The sequence below is a fragment of the Vombatus ursinus genome, unplaced genomic scaffold, assembly GCF_900497805.2.
Source record: "Vombatus ursinus unplaced genomic scaffold, bare-nosed wombat genome assembly UNPS02014769.1, whole genome shotgun sequence".
NCBI classification, from domain to species: Eukaryota; Metazoa; Chordata; class Mammalia; order Diprotodontia; family Vombatidae; genus Vombatus; species Vombatus ursinus.
The window spans coordinates 1,836,520-1,857,174 of NW_020954547.1; the positions used below are offsets into that span (position 1 = coordinate 1,836,520).

The window sequence follows — 20,655 nt, forward strand, 5'->3', positions numbered from 1 at the left end:
AATATTTAAATAATTTCTCAACTATAAAACAGAGAAAGAGTTCCAAAATGTTTATACCCTTTCTGCTTTGACCTTTTATAGATTACTTCTTCTACTTTCTATAAAATTAAAATCCACAACCTAGTAAAATTAATTTAAAATTTTATTACAAAAAAATTGTCTATTTCCAAAGTTTTCCATAATAGCTTGAAATTTTTATTGCACTGATTTTTACTTTGATATTACATAGGATTTCATGGACCACATTTCAATTTTTACTGTCACTTCTTATCATTTCTCACAACTTCAATAACATTAAGGTTTATCTTTTTTTTCTTCCTTCCTTCCTTTCTTTCTTTTTTGCAATTTGACACACATCACACTTGGTTTTCCCTTCTCCTTCAGCTTTGGTCTGCTTAACATTTTAATTTTTTACTATATTTTTGCTTTGACAGTTTAGTTCTAGTTTCAATTTATAACTTCAACCTTTCCCCCTAAAAGCTTGAAGTAACTGACACTTTTCTTTGGAGAAAAATGCTTTCATAAAATAAATTATTATTCTACTTCTAGAACACAGTTTTAAGATTTTGTCCTACAGCAGGAGTCTAATATCCTTTTTTATTTTAAACATGTAAGATTTGGGGAGAAAGTACATGTTTAACCAATACATGTATCACCTGAGACAATAGCTGAATTATACCTATTTCATTTTTGTGTTTTAAAAAATATTTATATTTGTGTGTATACATATATACATATATTTTTGTGAGTAACTGAATCACAAAATTAGTGATATTTCTTTTTAAATCCTATTGTATATTATAAAAGAATTATTTTCAATATGCTTAAAATATTATGGACTTACAAAGGTTTACAGAATATATAATTATTTTCACTGTAATTTAATATGCAAATTGGAAGAAATGCTTGTGTATAAATAAAAAAAATTAAGAGAGTACAATCATAAAAAAAGAGGAAGAGGTTTAATTGCTGGGAAAGGTTGACAAGTGATTTGAAAAGTAATAGGTAAGTTTTATAAAAGATGATCTTTGTAAACCCAAAGTTAAGAATTCCAAAAAAATTGAAACCAAGAGTAGAATTCAAAATTAAATTTACTTTGTAATACAAACTTTTGAGGTATTTTTTCTTTTTCTTTCTTTTTTTTTTTTACACTTTTAGGCAATTGGGGTTAAGTGACTTGCCCGGGGTCACACAGCTAGTTAAATGTCAAGTATTTGGTCTCAGGCCACATTTGAACTCAGGTCCTCCTGACTTCAGGGCCAGTGCTCTATCCACTGTGCCACCTAGCTGCCCCTAAGGTATTTTTTCAACCTTCTATTTCGCAAGTAAAGAAATATAAATTATCTTACCAGTATATAACAATGATTATTTAGGTCTTTCCATACTGAAAACTTTCATTTTATTTTTAAGATTATTGAGTTAGAGATGAAGGCCATCTATTCCAACTCCCTCACCTTATAGAAATGGAAACAGAAACCCAGAGAGGTTGCGTGATTTGCCCAAGGTGACACAGATATAAAGAGTTGGGAAATGAACTAAGACCTGGTTACTCCAAATTCAACACTGAGTATTAAAATTCAATGTACAGAATAAAACAGGATGCCATTCTATGTTTTCCATCAAGACCAAAAAACAGTGAATTTGTCAAAAATGCATATTCCACAGATAAAATCTTCTACCTTTCCTATTCTACAATAATCACAAAAACTTAACTGGACTCCTTTTGTCTCTGTCATGTCAGGCACTAATTAGACTACCTAGCAGAATCTTCTAAGAACACTAAGGCTCTCATATTATCATTCTCAGAGTCATTCAAATGTTCAATTAGTAGGTAGCTATGTTCCACTGTCCAAGCACTTTATAGTGAGTACTGCCTATATTCTGACACTGAGCCAGCCCAAGTGGAAATTAATTTTAGGGCCATTCAAAACCATTCAGATTTTAGGCTCTGATTATAGATGAGCAGGAAAAATAATCTCTGCCCAAATAGTAATTAGTTTGCTTGCTGCTCCCTTTCTAACTTCAAATTTAATTCTCAAGCCTATAATTTCCACAAGTATCTTGTAATACTTTTATTTTTGTTTAGTTATTTATATTTATCATGTTACCAATATGGCCATGCTAATTTGGATCTCTAATAGATCACTTTCAAAATGTGGTAACATTTTCATTGGCAGAGTAATCCTTATTGTTGTGGTCCCCCCCCGCATATTTAGTTGAAGTTGATAAAGTGGATCATTTGCAAATAAGCATATGAGTGTGTGTGTGTGTGAATAAGTGTGTGTGTATATATTATATGCTATCACTGCATACGTGCATACTATCCCTATAAAAAAAAGGTAGGGTAAAAATTATTCATAAAGCCCTAGAATCATGGTGTTGGTAAGGATCTTACAGATCATATAATCTAATCCTTATGTGACAATCAAATCCCTTCTACAACTTCACCAACATTTTGTCATTTAGTTTTTGCTTGAACACTTTCAGAATGAGGAGCTCATTACCTAAGCATGATAGCTCAATCCATTTTGAATAGCTCTAATGGTCTTGAAGTCTTTCTTTACATGAATTGAAAATCACCTCCCCATAATTTCCATTGGTCCTCTTTCTACCTTCAGAAGGCACATGGAATAAGTTTAACCCAATTTCCTTAAACATGTTCAAATATGTGAACAGAATTGTCTTGTTCCCTTAAGTCGATTTTTAAAAAATCTCCTCAATATCAACAGTTTGGAATATCAGAATTGGAAAGATCATACAATCAGACCTAAACCTGAGCTGGTATCCATCTACTCTACATCTGTGACATGTAGTCATTCAACCTTTTTTTGAACTGATTGATTGACTGAAGGCCTCCAATGAAGGAAACGCCACTGATTTCTGGGGCAATACATTCACTTTTGGACAGCTCTCAATACTGGTAAATTTTTCCTATCAAGCTTCTCTCTAAGTTCTATTCATTGCTTCTAGTTTTGTCCTTTGGAACCAAGTCTAATCCTCCACAGGGCAATCATTCAGATACAAAACAGTTAGTAGGTCCCTTCCAAGTCCTTTTTGCAATTTTTTCCAACCAATATATGTGTGTGCACAGACACACAGGGAATACACCATATATATCCAACTTTGATTTTTCTCCTGAACTCAAGCCCTGTATTACCAAGTGCTTACCAAACATCAGCTAATGGTATTATTATTTCAAATACACTATGTCCAAAACAGAATTTATTATCTTCTGCCTTAAACCTACCCCTCCCCTCAGTCATACAAGTTTACAACTGTGGAATTGTCCTGAACAATCTGCCAGTCTTGCTCATGCTACCTCCAAAACAACTCTTGCATTCATCCCCTTCTCTCTATGCATACAACTATGCCCTTGTTCAGGTGCTTGTTATCTCTTGCCTATTATAATAGACTCTTAAATGGCTTTCTTATTTCCAGTTTTCTATCTATACTTCATAGAAGCAAATCTTCCTAAGGGACAAGTCAAACCACGTCATTCTGCTGCCCCAAAACCTTCAGTTGCTCCCTAGTGCCTCTATGATAAGGTATTTAAGGCTCTCCATAATCTAGCTCCAACCTACCTCTCCAGTCTTATTTCACCCTGATTCCTTTTAAGACCCTCTTTTTAGCCAAATTAGGGTAATAGCTATTTCCTGCCTCTGTTCATTTGCACTGAAATGCAGTCTCTCCTCATCTCTGCCTTTTAGAATCTTCCTCTGACTTTTTAAGACCTAGCTCAGGAGCTACCTTCTCTGTGTGGCCATCTCTGATTCCTGAGCTTTAAATGTTTTCTCTCTCTCTCTCTCTCTCTCTCTCTCTCTCTCTCTCTCTCTCTTCAATTTTTCCTGGAGTGCTTTGTCTGAGCCCCTCATTTACCCACATTATTTCTTTCTTTGCATTACACAAATGCTTATACATGTTGTGGCATTTTATAGACAGGGAAAAGGTCTTTTAAATACAGATTAAGCCATATTTTATGTTTGTACTTCCCAGTACCTTGCACTTAGTATGTGTTTAATTAATTTTTGCTGAATACTGAATGAAAACTCAGGTTTGTCAATGTCCCTTTTAATGACAGTTAAAACTTACATAGCTCTTTAAGGCTTACAAAGTACTCTCTGAATATTAATTTATCTGAGGCTTAAAACAGGCCTGCACAACCTATAGCCCATGGCAAAGAATTTCAGGCAGCCCACGAAAAATGTAAAGGGAAAACATCCTTTGTATGTAGAGGAAATCCTTAGGCATGCTATAAGCAGACTGAGGGCTGTAAGCTGGCAGCCACAGATTGTGTGCAGGCATGGCTTAAAACAATCCTGTCAGATAGGTCCTACAGACAGTAATAACCCATTTTGCATATTAGGAATCTAAGCCTCTGAAAAGTTAAAATGACTTGCCTGTGGTCACATGGCTAGTAATTGTCAGAAACAGGATTCAAACGTAGGCCTCTCCTCTCTGAATTCATCATTCTTCCCAACACATAATGTTAATGCAGTGTAAAAAGTAGAAGGATCCCTTATTTTCCTTGTTTTGTACCCTCAGAACCCCAGGCAGGTTCTTCTGATAACAACATTTACTAGCTTCACGATACTGAGCAAGTCACAACTTCTTAGCCTCAATTTCCTATCTGTAAAAGTGGTGATGTTTGCATTACCTATCTCACAGATTTAATGTGAAGAAAGTATTTAACAAAACTTAAAGCACTAGATCTAATGCGAGTTATAATGCAGCCTATGATTACATTGCATTTGAATAGAAGACGCCGACGATTTGCTTTGGTAGAAAGAGTTTCCCTATATTCTGGAAGATGAAGATATGATCTCTAGCCCCATCTCTATTATCATATTTAACTTTATGGATAGGCATATCATATAGATCAATTAGAAATCTAGCCTTTTGTCAGATGAACTGCTATCAAGCCATATTTCCCCATCCTATCATTTTCCCTATCCTTATACAACTCATTTTATTTTTTGAGTTTAAGCACAGAGCTTTACATTTATCTTTATAAAGTTTCACCTTCATTCCACTCTCTTTCTGAATTCTAATTCTGATATCCAACATATTCACTATTCTTCCTAAGTTCCTTTTCCTGAATTTGGTAAGCATGCTATTAAGGTTTTCATTCTGGCTACTTACAAACATGTTTAATCAAACAGGACCAAGGACAGAGTGTTGCAGTAAAGAAAGACCTTTCACTCTTTTAGAGGTAGTTATCTAACAGTTCTGAAACCAACCTATCTATATCATTATCCAGACCACATATTTTCATCTTTGTCCACAATGAAAGGAGGTTTTTTCAAAAGGCATGTTGAACTCCAGATATGAACAATATCTATAGCATTCTCCTTATCTACCAATCTAGCAACACCATTAAAAAAAAAAAAAGAAACTGTTAGTCTACATATGACTTATTTGGAGTTAGACATTACTGTATTCAAGTGATCACTACTCAACTTTTTAAAGGTTCATAAATCACCTGTTTCATGAATTCTACTTGAGAATGACCTCAAGTTGATAGGCTTATAGTCACCAGAATCTGTTATTCCCCATTCAGAAATCTTAATGAACATCTCTCTTATACTCCCCAGTACCTCAGAGATCACTGACAACAGTCAGCAAATAACATTTGTAAGTTCTTTCAGATCTGAACTCACTTGGAGTTCCTAGGCATCCTCTTATTACCTTTTGACCTATCTTTGGGTCCCATTTCCTCTTAAGCATGGTATTCTACCCTTTTCAGTCTAACGATCATCTTCTTTGATAGAAGAGAATGAAACAAAATAGGAAAGAGATTCCATGTGATTGGGGGAAGACTTCCAGGGTATAGCCCGGATGGTAGAGAAAGCAGTCAGCTGAACTCTCCCAAAATTACCCTCTAAACTGCTTTAAAATAATGCCTGAAATCAAATTCTGGAGTAACAGAGCCAATAAAAGGTCAGAGTGAGACATTCTTCCAGTCAAAGACAACTTAAGAGGTCTATGACATGAGAGTGAAGGCTGATCCAGAGCCCACAAAATCAGTGGTGGGACCAGGTGTTATGGACAGAAGGAGCAGTGGCTTTGGGAGCTCTCAAGCCAGAGACAGTAAGGGAACCTGGCAACTGGTCAGAAAGAGATTACAGGGGACTCCTGTGTTAGCACTGGACACAGGACTGGGTACTATTGGGCAGTTCTATTGCCTATACCTACTTGTGGATCATAGGTCAAGGACAGAGAGGAACACTTGTGGTCAAGAAGGAGTGGGACCCCTGAGGAACTGTATCACTTTGGGTCACAAGGGATCCGGGACCCAGAGGAACAGTATCACTTGCAGTCCTATCAGGGGATCTTCCCAGGTAAGAACTAGTGCAGACCAAGAAAACAGTGACCACACCTCTCCCCAGATCACACTGCCTTGGAAGCACCAAAAACTTCCAAGTCCCCCAGAATTAGCTCTGAAAACAGCAGCATGAAAAATCTGAAGCTTAAAACAGTGTCCCACTCCCCATCATACTAGGAACATAGTCCAACTTTAATATAAAGTTCAAAATCAAGAAATAAGGTGAAGAGGTAGAGCCAAGATAGAGTAAAGGCAGGAACTCGTCTGAGCTCTCCCAAATTCCCCTCCAAACAAAGCTAAAATAATACCTCAAAATTAATTCTGAAGTAGCAGAACCAGCAGAAGGGTGGGATGAAACAATTTTCCAGCCCAAAACAACTTAGAAGATTGGCAGGAAAGGTCTGTCTCACTTGGGTGAGAGTGGAGCTTAATCCAGCATAGGCAACGCCCCAGAAAATCAGCAGCTGGCCTTGGGGGTGACTGAACAGACAGTGGCAACTTCTGCAGCTCTCAGCCCAAGGACAATACGCTTGTAGCTGCCCATAGAGCAGATCACAGGCAAAGAGAGCAGACCACACATCTTCTTAGATCATACCACCTTGGAATAACCGAAACTATACAGAATCTCCAGAACTAGTTCTAAAACCAGTAGCACAAAAAATAAAACATGAAGCTTGGGATAGTGCCCCCTCCACCCCAGGAGCAGAGTTGAACTTTAATACAAAGTTAAAGTCAAGAAAGAAACTGGAAAATAAGGAAACAACAACAAAAATAACCTGACCATTGAAACTCAGAAGAAGACAACAAAATCAAAGCAACTACATGCAAAGCCTGAAAGAAAAATATAAATTGGTCTTAGGCCCAAAAAAACAGTTTCTGTAAGAATACAAAAAAGGATTTGAAAAATCGGAGAGGTGGAGGAAAAATTGGAAAGAGAAATGACAGTGATGCAAGAAATCATAAAAAAAGAGGCAACGGCTTGAGGAAGGAGGCACAAAAAAATACTGAAGTAAAGAAGACCTTAAAAAATAGAAGAGGCCAAATGGTTAAAAAAAAAAAAAAGACACAAAAATCCACTGAAGAGAAAAGCTTCTTAAAAGCAGAATTGGCCAAATGGAAAAAGACGTACAAAAATTCACAAAAGAAAAGAACTCCTTATGATTGGCCAAATGGAAAAGGAGGTAAAAAAGCTCACTCAAGAAAATAAATCCTTAAAAATTAGAATTGGATAAGCAGAAGTTAGTACTTCATGAGACATCAAGAAACAATCAAAATCAAAAGGAAAAAATAGAAGACATAATAATAATATCTTATTATTACTTATTTTGTATACTCCAACATATAGACCAATCTGAGCTATATTGGCTATACTTGCATTTTCTTGATCCTGAACCTTTTGGCCCACAACCCTAGCCCAATCTATTAATGCCAGTAATAGCTAGCAGTTCAAGTGATCCTGCTTGAGATCATACATTTGCCTGTATGGCCTCGAATGGGAAAACAAAGTAGACTGACTAAAAAGCAAATGTAAACACTTATCAGAGACTAAGAAAAAATTTATTTCCCATTCTAAATCATCCAAATTCTCACAAAAGAGAAACACTATGCTTCAATAATAAAAGTTTGCTAACACCCACTGGTCTAGAGGTGATTGGTGTTAAGAGCATTGAAAGGCTAACATTCTTTGCGAAGGAAAAGGCAAGAAAAAATTATTCAGCAGAGAGCCTTTTACCTAAAACCATGAATTTAAAGTAATTCTTGATCTCAGAGATATACCTTCTAGCCTCTACCTTCTAAAACTGGCCTGAGAATTACTAATTCAATTGAGTGGGACAAAGAACTGGTTAACTTCAAGGTGTACTTATCATGTTAAAGGGAAAACAAAGACAACTTATCATAAACTAGGCTTTTATCAACTATGTTGATTTTATATTGAAAATCTCACTGACTTGGGTTGTGGCCAAATTCTGTTTTGTTCTGTGCTTGCTTAGAAGTAAACCCAAGTATTTCATAATCTTTGATCCCTTGACCTATCCTTACTCTTCTTGTTCATTCCCTTCAAACTAGTTTCACTTGACTCAGTAACCAGGCTTGATATTACATTATGTGTTACTCAAATGTTCCTTCTAGAATCCCAAATCTCCCTTGTCTTTTTCTGTTCCCATGTGTGAACTACTGTCCCTGGGTCATCTCCAGTATGAAATTTCTTCACTCCTGTTCCAAGTCAGCTAAGAATCCATAAAGTAAACAAATGAAGTTAATTTCATCCACTACAAATTTACGGTACCTAACAACTAGGCCCTACCTGCTACTCAACAATACTTCTATTCTATTCTTATTGAGTCAGTCTTATTCTCCATAGGAACTAGCACAAAATGTTCCTTCTTTTCTCTTGCTCCCAATAACAAACCTACTTTCTGTCACAAAGCAGATGATCTAGCATATTTTGACCATTGAAGCCATCCAACATGAGTTCCCTTGAATCCTCTCTTCTACTCCTCAAAACCCCTTAGCATTATCATTCATTGATTTTCTTTCTGGTCAGAAGAGACAAGGAATCCTTCCCTACTCCTCACAAAGATCAATCCCTCTACACATTCCCTTCCTACCTTGATTAGGAACTTATTCTAGCAGTCAGCCCTAATCTTTCATATATCTTAATCTCTTTCTAACCTATATGGCCACAAATATATTAAAGTTTGCCATAGCCTAAAACAAGAAAGAAAAGATACAAAAAGCACTGTCTTGATGCCACCTACCATCTCTTCTCTCTCTTTACTTTCATAGCTGAATTTCTTTTGGAACTTGTGTATATCTGATACTTTTACTTCTTCACTACTCACTCTTATCTCAACTTCATACAAAGCTGGCTCCCACTCCCTCTACTTTACACACCCTAATTTTTTGTAAGATCACCAACATGGCCCAATCACTATATCCAGTGGATGCTTTTTCTGTCTTCACCTTCTGTGCTATCTCTGTAGCTTTCAACACTGCTGATTAGCCCCTCCAGATTTCAATGACACCACACTTTCTTAGTTCTCTTCATACCTCTAAACACTCCATCTCTTATGCTACTTCCTCATCTTGTTCTATACCCCTTAGGATGAGTGTTCCACATGATTCAATCCTTGATCCTTTTATCTTTTCTCTAAAGGAATTATAATCATTTCCAGAGCTTCAACTAATATCTCTATGCAGATAACTCTCAAATCCCTAACTCTAGAACTGAATTTTTCTAGACCTATATCTTAAATTACCTGAAGTAAATATTTTTAAATTTAGATATAAATTTGGCTCTGCATACTGCTTTAGCTTCATTCCACAAATTTTTATATGATGTATTTGTATTTTTGTTACTTTTAATATCTTACTATGGTTTTTATTTTTTTTTCTTTAGTCTAGACTTTAATCATCTAGTCATTTTTTTTAGTTTCCATGTAGGCTTATGTATATATTTATCATTTATGTACTACATTATGATTCACAAATGTAATGGTTAAAATGCTACCTTAATGAATTTATCTATAAACTTCACAGTAATCTAAAACATAATCTATTTCTATATATTACATGCATTTGACAAAAGTATATTATCTACCTCCTCCATTCATTTCTCATGTTGATCAAATCCAGTTTTTTAAATGCTATATTTACAAGTATATGTTTCTCATTTTAATAATTCTATTCCATGAGTATGATGTTGATATTTCCCACTATTATAGATTTTCTCATTTTTCTTGCAAATCAGTAAACTTTACCTTGATAAATCTACTTGTTATGTTGTTAGGTATACAGATGTTCAATATTAGGAATTTTCTATTACTTAAGGTAATTTTAAATGTGACATATGATCATAAGATAAAAGATCTAGAGCAGAAATGGACAGAGATCATCTGGTCTAACCAGTAATTTTATGGAGGAAATAAGAAAATGAAGACTCAGAGAGTTTAAGCAACCATGGTCATACAGATAGGTAGTAAGCATCAGAGGGAGGATTTTCTTTTTCAATTTGAATTTACCTTTGCTTGCTATTATCACTGTAATTCTAGGTTTTCTTAAGTTCACTGTAACATGATAAATTTAGTCTGCTCCACAATTTATACTTATGTACATCCTTTGAGAGTGAACTCTTTCCTATAGGCGGCATATTATTGAGTTGTGGTTTTTAATCAGCCCTTTTCCTCTTCATTGGGGGACTATCCATTTACATTCAATTACAAGTGATAAATTTGACTTCTCTACCGTTCTTTATTTATTCCTTTCTCCCAGAATGAATAATTTAACAATCTTCTTTATTTCACTGAGATCCTTTCCCACACTTAACAACAAAACCCTATTTTAATATTATTAACTCTAAAAGAACAGCACAAATGTAATTCCTTCCAGCTTATCTTCTTTTGGTTTAAGACTTAAGTTTATACCCTCTTTTTACCTTCATTCTTCTCCTTGTCACTCTCTGTAATACCTATTTTCCACATAATTTTAAAAGAGAATTCAGTTTCCATTTTCCTTTTTCCACCTTCCATCCCTCAGTACTCATCAAAATAATTTCATCATTATGTGTTCCCTCCACTATGACAACTCCTTTGAAATCTCTATCTGGTTATAGTTGTATAATATCTATTGATCAAAGGACTACATTCAGTGAACTGAGTTTGTTCTACAGGATCTTTCAATTTGTTCTTTTCAGCCTGTAAGTAATTCAAAGGCCTTCGGTATTTGTTGTTTTTTCAAAGCAAAATAGATCTGAGCTAGGGCCTTTTCTCCATGAATCGCTACTCAGTCATCTTGATTTTTAAATGCTCATCTTTTATTTTAGAAGAGAACGCTTGACTTTCTAGGAAACTAATTTGGTCATTAAGTCTCTATGACACCCTTCAGCTTCTGTAAATTTTCATTTGAAATGCTAATTCATATTTTAGGATGGATGAATTAAAACGAGGGGTTTAGATTAAATGGCCTTTAAGGGCCTTTTCTAGCTGTCCATCTGAGATCCTAAGTCTTTCACCCTCATGGCTTACAGCATTACCTCTTTGTCAATGAAGTTTTAAAACTTGACAACAGTATGACTGAATTGAATCTTGAATTTTTCCATCTTAGCATTTGTAAATTCTAACTATAATCTGTCCCTCATTTTTTTGATATAGAATGGTCAGATTCTTTCACTCTTCTGAGTTTTCAATAAGCCTATAATTGTTCCTTCTTATTTGTCCTCCAAATCCCTCATTTTCATCTGCATTGCTTCTAAACATTTTTCCTCCTGTCTCTCTAAACAATCCATCTCCTATGCTGGCTCCTTATACTCTTCCAGATCTTCTGAAAGGGAGAAAAAGGAAAAGAAGGGGAGGGAAAGGAGAGAGAGATAGAAAGAGAAAGGTGGGATATTTCCCAGGTTTGTTTTTCTATTGCTAATGTTCCTTCTGCCAATGTCTTCCAGTAAAATTATTCCACATCAGTGCTTCTACGATGTATTTATATTTCCTATAGATATGTCTAAACTCCTAAGCTTCATCTTATCCTAGGATCCTTCACTGCACCCAATTCCCTCTCTCTCTTTTCATTTATTCTCCTTAATTCCAATTTTTACTTTAATTCTGTTAGTTTAATTCCTGTGTTTATCTATTTTATTTTGTCTTGAGAAAATGTTTTTTGCTTCTGATGTTGATACAGATTAAATACAATAACTTCTTACTCCACCACTCATGTGTGAACTACAGTAGTTCACTACTTTCTTCAAGATTACCACTGATCTCTTAATTGCTAAGTCTGATGGACTACTCCCAATTTTTATACTAGAGCATCTATCTGTTGACCATCCCCCTCCTCGTAGATAATCTCTTCCCAAGATGTTTGACTCGGTTCTCCTCGTTATCTGACTGCTCTTGCTCAGTCTCTTTTGCTGGATCGTAATACATGTTCCTCCCTCTAACAGTAAGTGTCCCCTAAGATTCTGTCTTGGTTCCTTTTCTCTTTCTACTATTTCTCTTTTGGTGTAGTTTAATTATCTTTATCCAAACGGCACCCAGATCTATATATCCAATGCTAACCTTCCTCCTGAGCGCTAGTCTTACATCAACAGTGGCTTACTGGACATCACCTGGATAACCTTTATTTAATCACATGGTCAACAAACATCCAAAAGAGAACTCTATCTCCACCCCTCCCAAGCACAGTCCCCTTTTCTCCTAGCTTCCCTATTTCTGTTTAGGATACCACCATTCTTCCAGTCACTGAGGTTCAAACCTTTGAATCAACTTCCATTCATCTCTTGCCCTCATCCCCCATATTCAATTAATTATGAGGTCTTGTCAATCCTACCTCCAGAACATCTCCTGCATCTTGCCCCTTCTCTCTGATCACTCAGTCACCCCCATACTTCAGAAGTCTTAGTCATCTCTCGCCTGGATTATTATAATGACCTTCTGGGAAGTCTCCTTGTCTCTAGTACTCTCCCCTTGACAATCTATCCTCCATAAAGAGGCCAAAGTGATAGTCCTAAAGCACAGGTGGGACCATCGGACTTCCCTACTCAAGAAACATTAATGGCTCTTCCTGTTGCCTTTAGGGTCAAATATAAATTCATTAGCATGGCATTTAAAGTCTTTCTCAATCTGGCTCCAGGATAGCCTTCTAGTCTTGTTGCATAACAAGCTGGTTGTTCTAGCTAAACAGGTCTACTTGCTATTTTGTGAATTTAGCACTGTATTTCCCATCTCTGTGTCTTTTATATACGTTGTTTTCTAAGCCTGGAATACAATTCTCCCTCACCTCAGTCTCCAAGGTTTAGTTTACATATCATCGTCTTCCTCAACTGACTCCTATCTGTTTCTATGTTGTATCCAATAAGCAGAATGTAAGATCAAGAACAAAATAATGTTCTAAAATTGTGTCTGTACTTCTAGCACCTAGCATTCTGCCGTGCACATAGTAGGCACTTAAATAGTTGTTGAATTGGATCGGATTACCTCCTTTTACCCAGTCTCTCTAACAAAACCATACCACTCTCTCCTCCCAGCTGCTGTCTCTGTACAGCTACCTGTGTCTAAAGTGGCTTCCTTCATCATCTCTGCCTAATGATTTCCTGTCCATCTTGTAAAGTTTAACTCAAAGGTTAGTTCTGCTGTAAGCCTTCCCTGATTTTCCCCTTTTCCTCAACCACACCAAGCACTTGATATTTTAACCTTCCGTGCTTACCTTATAATACTAGAGTTAATGGATAGAAAATGTTGACCTTAGAGGAAGGAATATGTGGGTTCAGATCCTATATCATACACTTACTAGCTACATGACCATGGACAAATTACTTACATAACCTCTCTTAGCCTCAGACCATTCCCTATTTAATAGATAACATCTATCTACTAAATTATAGTAGAGCCACATTTTCATGAAACCATGTACGTTCTCATGAAAATTTAACTGTAAGATTTCACTAGTATGTCTAGATTTCTCTTTTACTTAAATTTCAATGAAATATTTAATATTTTAAAATCTTTTTGACATTTTAATAAAAACAACTAGTTATAAAGGAGTAGAAATAATCTAATTACCATCACTGATGTTTAATTCAAGGTTAATCTTGTTTTTAATGCCAATGATAACAGAAGTAACTTGACCTAAGTGTGAAGAGCAAGGGGATGACAGTTAAAGCAGGATCTAGTCCCAGCTCTGCACTATTTAGCTTTATGATTTTGAAGAAGGCATTTAATCTCCATAGGCATCAAGCTTCTTCATCTGTAAAATGAGGGTGGTGTAAGAAATATTTAAGGTCCCTTTCCAGAAATAAATTCTGGGTGTCCAAAAAGTAAAACAAATAATTAACTAGCTCCTCCTGTTTACAATTACTTACTCTTGTTAACTGGTATATATCTGATCTTTACTAAAATACTTCATTAACTCACTTAACCCCAGAAAGGTAAAAAGAAATTCATTAACTTTACAGAAAGCCATGTTAGCCTCAACTTTCAGCCTGAAAGATTCCCTGATAAAGAATAGTAGGTAGGGACGAAGGAAGAGTTAAAAAAAAAAACCAACTATGTAATTTTCTTTTTCTTTCTAAGTCAGCCTTTCACAATACGGCTTCATTTTGTTGCTTCAAACAAAGAAACAGTTATAGCCTGAGTAACTGTACAACACTTGGACTAGAGCAGACAACATCCAAAATACATGTGTTCTATACCAAATTCCACTTTATAACTAGTATCATAATCAAGGTAGGTTTTAAGACAGAATGTATTCAGGGGTGGGGAACCTGCAGCCTTGAGGCCACATGTGGCCCTCTAGGTCCTCAAGTGTGGCCCTTTTACTGAATCCAAACTTAACAGAACAAATCCTCAGTCAAAAGGCCCCACCTAAGGACCTAGAAGGTTATGCATACATACATACATACACACATACATGTATACAAGCGCACACACACACACATATATAAAGAGAGAGAGAGACTATAGATATTTTACTGTTCTTCTAGAGCCATAGGAAACCTGAGAGAATTATTGAGATATTTTTGCTTAGCAAACTGAGCACCAGGAAAATAAAATGCTCATTCAGAATATAGGCTTAGGGGCAGCTAAGTGGCACAGTGGATAGAGTACCGGCCCTGAAGTCAGGAGGACCTGAGTTCAAATCTGGCCTCAGACATTTGACACTTACTAGATGTGTGACCCTGGGAAAGTCACTTAACCCCATTGCCTAGCAAAAAACAAACAAACAAACAAACTGAACATAGGCTTGACTGAGTTCACTATACATACAACCACTTATATCACAGACTTACTTTCAATCGCCTGTACTACAAAATGCAGTTTTAACAGATTAAAGGAGCTGATGCAGATAGATGGTTAACAAAAAAGAAATCATGCATCCTGTGAAAAACAAAATATTTTCAAGTGTGTATAAGTACTGTGTTTAAAAACACTTTCAGTGGTATAAGATGGCATGAGGGACAGGAAGGCAGTACCTCAGCTTTTGAAATAGAAATAAAAGTAGCAGAAAAAAGAGAAGTTATTAGAAAGAACAAAAAAAAGTATTAGTACTGGTTGTACTCTGATACAACAATAAGATAGTTTGGATTTTTTATCTTTTATTCTGGGGAACACTCTAAAGGAACTATGGATAGTCCCCAGTATTGGACTGGTGAATTTATAGCCCTTACATACCCCAATCTCTTATAACCGTCTAATCTGGGCTACCAAAAGAATATTCCCTCTTCTCCCTAGGGCAATAGAGACTTTGCTCTTTTCCCTGGAAATAGGAAGGAAGGAAGGAAAGAAGGAAGGAAGGAAGGATGGAAGCCATTTTAGAGCCTGAAAAACCCTCACTTCTTTTTGCAAGAGAAGTATCCCTTTATCTTGCCACTCTATTCCCAAGGCTCTAAAACTTTCATGGCTAAGGGAAGGGCTGGGAAAAGAGAAAGGGATTACAGAACAGAAAGAAGACAAAAAAGATACTGTTGAAAGATGGGTCATCAGTTATGGGGCAGAGAGCAAATGGATGAGTAAATGGAAGAGCAAAGAGAAATCAATCTCCCTCAATTCTTTCCAAACACTTCATACTCAGATTTCCTTGTCTTGCTAAGAGACCTTCACCATCTTCCCCGCCTCACTTCAACCCCAGCTGCAGCAACAAACACCACCATGTGGTGGACAAGAGTCTTCGATTTGACTGCTTAGCAGTCCAGGGTGAGAGATGCGGAAATCACTGCCAGAGGGACTGTTCTGAGCATTTCAAGTGAGAATGCTAAACAAATTTCCTCATAGGAAAACTATCATAAATAGTGATTAATTATAAACAGCCATTATTATGCTACTAGCACCTTATTTTTCAGATATATGAGTTAAAATCCTGACAGTACATTAGGAACAACCTAGAAGATTCATTTTTCATTTAAGGTATCATTTATGTGAGACTATCAAGCAGTCAGGATCAATGACGACATAGACCCCAAAGAGCAGTTTCAGGAGGGAGAGTAGCCACAGCCCACCTCGCTAGAGGATGAGCATGATAACATTGCCTGGGGGAGTGGGAAGAATCCTCACTGTTATTCAATTCAATCCTGAAACATGAAAACTATCAAAACATACTGCAACTACAAATGTGGCCAGAGCTACACCTTATGGAAAGTAGAACAGAACTATCAGCAAGGAATATCAACGAGGTAGCATCATGAACAGAGTGCTGGAGTAGGAGGCAGGAAGATTCCAGTTCTGATCTTGCCCAGCACCAGCTACATGAGCATGGACATGGCATTTAACCATTTGGAATCTCAGTTTCGTCATATACAAAATAGGGAGGGAGAATAATATTTGCAGTGTCTACCTCAAGGGGGTTTTTGTGAGGATCAAATGAGATAACATAGGCAAAGTGCTCTGCAAACTGTAACATGCTACATAAATATTAATAATAATAATTACCATTATTATTATTATTACCCCCACAAAAGAAGATTAAAAAGCTACCAAAGATATCTAAGTTCTACTCTTATTCAAGAAATGGTGTCAAAAAGTGAGGAGTCTATCTACGACAATGGAGATATGTGTGTGTGTGTGTGTATTTAAATACCTAACATAAATGGATTAATTTCCCTCCATGGCAACAGAGAAGCTTACAAAGTTTTACTTTGGTAAGTTATCAAAAGAGGAAATTGTTGAATCCAGTTGTAGCATTTTGCTATCTAAAGACAGACTCAAAAAAAAATATGTAAAGATAGAGACCACAAAAAAAGAAGTTCCAAACTACCATGCCTACATTCAGGTCAATATTAAGTTTTTTTTCTTAGTAAATTTGATGGATGGGGGAAAAATTCCTATCCTTCATTCTTAAGACCTTAATTCAAGGCATTAAAGTAATACTTTGAAAATAAAGCTTCTTACCTCCCCAAACTAAGGGATAGCTCAAATACACTATATGAACTTTATTTTTATGTAGGAATGTTTATATAAGGTTAACTGAGTTAATATATAGGGTTAATTGCTACCTTGCTTTTATTCTTTGCTTCTTGAAGGTAAAATTCTAAATTAGCTACAAAAGAACCATTATTTCAGAAAGAAAACTTACTGTAAAAACCTTAGTCATAAATATTGTAAGGTTAAAAAAAAAAGATTATTTTCTTAAAATGGAAATTAGGCCAGTATTAAGAATAAATAATGATATAAATCAAAGCACCAGCTTTGTGAAGGCCTATGTGAGGATAAAGAAATACAAGCATAAAAGCTATACTACACAAAATAGTTATTCCATCCTGAAACTCTAATGTGGGTCTTTTTTTGGGGGGGGGGCAATTGGGGTTAAGTGACTTGCCCAGGGTCACACAGCTAGTAAGTGTCAAGTGTTTGGTCTGAGGCCGGATTTGAACTCAGGTCCTCCTGACTTCAGGTCCAGTACTCTACCCATAGCACCACCTAGCTGCCCCTCTAATGTGGGTCTTGACATGTAGCATGTACTTTTGTTACATTAAGTCCAAAAGTTATCAAATATTTGAAATTTTAATACCTCTAAAAATTTTCCTTTTGGGTTTCATAAGAATAGATTCACTTTTATTAGTGTATTCGGCATTAAATCAATGAGATAGAACCCTAATATATCTACACACTAATCTACCACCTTTAGAATTAAAGCTGATTTTTATCCATCAATATTATTTAATGAGAAAAATAAGCTAATTGAAAATTAGACTCTAACATGCACTTACTTTGGTTTAACAAAAAAGGCAAAAAAGAATTTAAGGTCCAATGAGAATCAGTACCCATTTCACAAACATAACATTTAACATAACATGCAAGTTCATGCAAAGCTATTATTTATCAAGTCTGTGATCTGCAAGAGTGAAGGGGATTTATAAGATATTAATAAGAATTAACATTCAAAAACATAAAACTTTTTTCATTAGGTCATATTGTTTTCATAGCATATGTGTTACTAGGATTTGTGTTCAGAAAATATATTTTTCCTTAAATTGTTACCTGACATTACACACATATACACACAGTCTTTCCAAATAGTGTGCCTACATTTTTATTAGTTACATTGCAATGAAAATTAGCAACTACAATAGGTATTGATCAATATAAAGTAAATAACTAAGGTTATAAGAAAGAGAACTGCACATATACTCTTAGGTTGTACCACTCTTTTCTTTTTGAAGTAACAAAAACCTTGAAGCTATAGCATCAAAAACTGGTATTTTATTTAGTTTTCTGAAAAAAAGGTCAATATATCATGAGAATCTCTTATTTTATAACTACCTAATATATTAATGAGAGGAAGACAAAAGATATAAAACTCTAAGCGAGCTCTGTCTTCTATTTACATCCACATGCTCCAGGGAAAGCTGATGATGTGTATGTCTTTTTGTAGCTACAAGTGGGCATATTTATATCTACTTAAAATTGTATTTTATTGCTGTAAATATTTGCTTTAATTAAAGCTATTATACTTCAGATGGGTGATTTGTACAGACACAGTACAGGAGAAAAGCAATGATCTGAAGTCAGAGGGCTTAGGCTCAAATCCCACCTTTGATACTCACTACACCTATGATTTCATAGAAATAATTTAACATTCTTGGGCCACTGGTTTTCTAATCTGTAAGATGAGGGGATTGGACTGGATGGATTCTGAGATTCCTTCCAATTCTACATCTATTATACTATGATCTAATTTTTGAGGGGAAATATTATCAGCAGAATTCCTGTCATGTATAATACTATAGAAATTATAAAATTGAATTCAGTATTAGTTACTGAAAATTTAACACTAAACATAACATAAAAAAATGTAAAATTCTCACTCTGGCCTGTCACCAAAAAGGCAAAGAGTTTTCTGCTATAACAGAAATTTAAGCCAATATGGTATCTTATGTTAGTGACAGCTAAAAATAAAAATACCAAGAGCTTTTCTCATATGCATTTCTGTTACTTAAAAAAAAACAAAACAAACTCATGTTCACAGCTGCTAACATTCCTTCATTTAAAGTTTTATGAAAGTCTATGGTAGAAAATAAAATTTTAAAAAGAAAAATCTATTAGGATACAGAATGAACATTCACCTACAAAACAAAAGCTGCGGGAGGAGGGGAAACAGTAAGAAAAAAAAAAAGCCAGTATTCACATTTAGGCTTTAAAAGTAAAAACATAAAGGATATCTTGCCACATCACTTTTGTAGAAAGATTAGAAATATTTATTGTTTTGAAATTTATTTTGTACTTATTAGTATATCTCATGCTAGAGAAGGCATGGAGATAACTTACTGACACAATTTCCATTTGGAAGAATAATTTTTTATATGAAATACATATGAGACTTGTTATTTTCTTTTACTCTCCTACCTTTAATAAAATTAACCTGGTTTTGCTCATTCAATCCTAGGACTTAAATGAAACTCTAGGCATCCAATAATATTCCAGAATTAGATTTCTAACCTAAGTATGTCACTAAGTAGGAATGATGATTTGAGCTATTTTTTAGGAATCTGCAAATGCCTGGAACTATGTCATCGTAAATAATCATAAATTATCTGAACTACCAATAACAGTACATTAAAAGTCCGGTCCCTAAAACGTCTTAAAGTTCTTTGAACACAATTTCAAGGAAATGTATGCACTAACCTTTCTCAGAGTTTATTTAGATATATTCACAAATACTCACAAAAACTCACAGATACAGGTATGCATACAATACTAAAATCTGAGTTAATCAACATTGTGGAACTATCACTAAGATGACTTCAGTGTTCTTGGAATGTTTTTTTGGGGGGGGGGAAGGGAGGGGGTAAGTCCTAGAGTTATATATTGAGATCAATGTTCACCCTTAGTCGCTCTTCTCAATCTTGTCTGCTTGTTAGACTATTGCAACATATGGCACTCACCAGTACAAAGTAGTATGCATATAAAGCTGCTGAATGGTGAATGATAAAAAACTTATCACCAATCACCTTCCAGTATAAAAGGATAAGAAACATATCTGCAAAAAGGAAAAAAAAAATTACCAAAGTAAAAGATCAGATATGTAGAAAACTTGCACCACTTCAGACTTACTCAAAATGACTTGTTACCTGTGCTTGATACTTCAAACATATCAGCAACAGATGTCAATTTAAAACAACAAAAGCATTAAATGCTGGGAGATGCACAAAATACAGAATTAGACACAGTCACAGAGAAGGCAAATAAATGCCTTTGCTGTAAGGATCTAGCACTTATCCTCACCTAGAAGCAAATGAAGTGAATGGCTATGCAGAGTTGCTACCCTATTCCAGGTGGGAAAATACAGCCCATCTGACTAAAAGGTATGGAATTAAGTGGGAAAAGCTTTATAACATTTGATCTTTTATT

At 35.4% G+C, this 20,655-nt stretch overlaps 1 protein-coding gene across 2 annotated transcripts in view; it reads right to left on the bottom strand.

The window, feature by feature from the left end:
* The window catches only part of LOC114043566 (transmembrane protein 56-like), a 79,581-nt gene that overhangs the window by 20,124 nt on the left and 38,802 nt on the right, over nt 1–20,655 (bottom strand). For both annotated transcript variants that reach the window (XM_027862624.1, XM_027862625.1), the window contains exon 6: nt 20,190–20,284. In XM_027862624.1, coding sequence (XP_027718425.1) covers nt 20,190–20,284 — 95 coding nt within the window. The remainder of the gene's footprint in view (nt 1–20,189; nt 20,285–20,655) is intronic.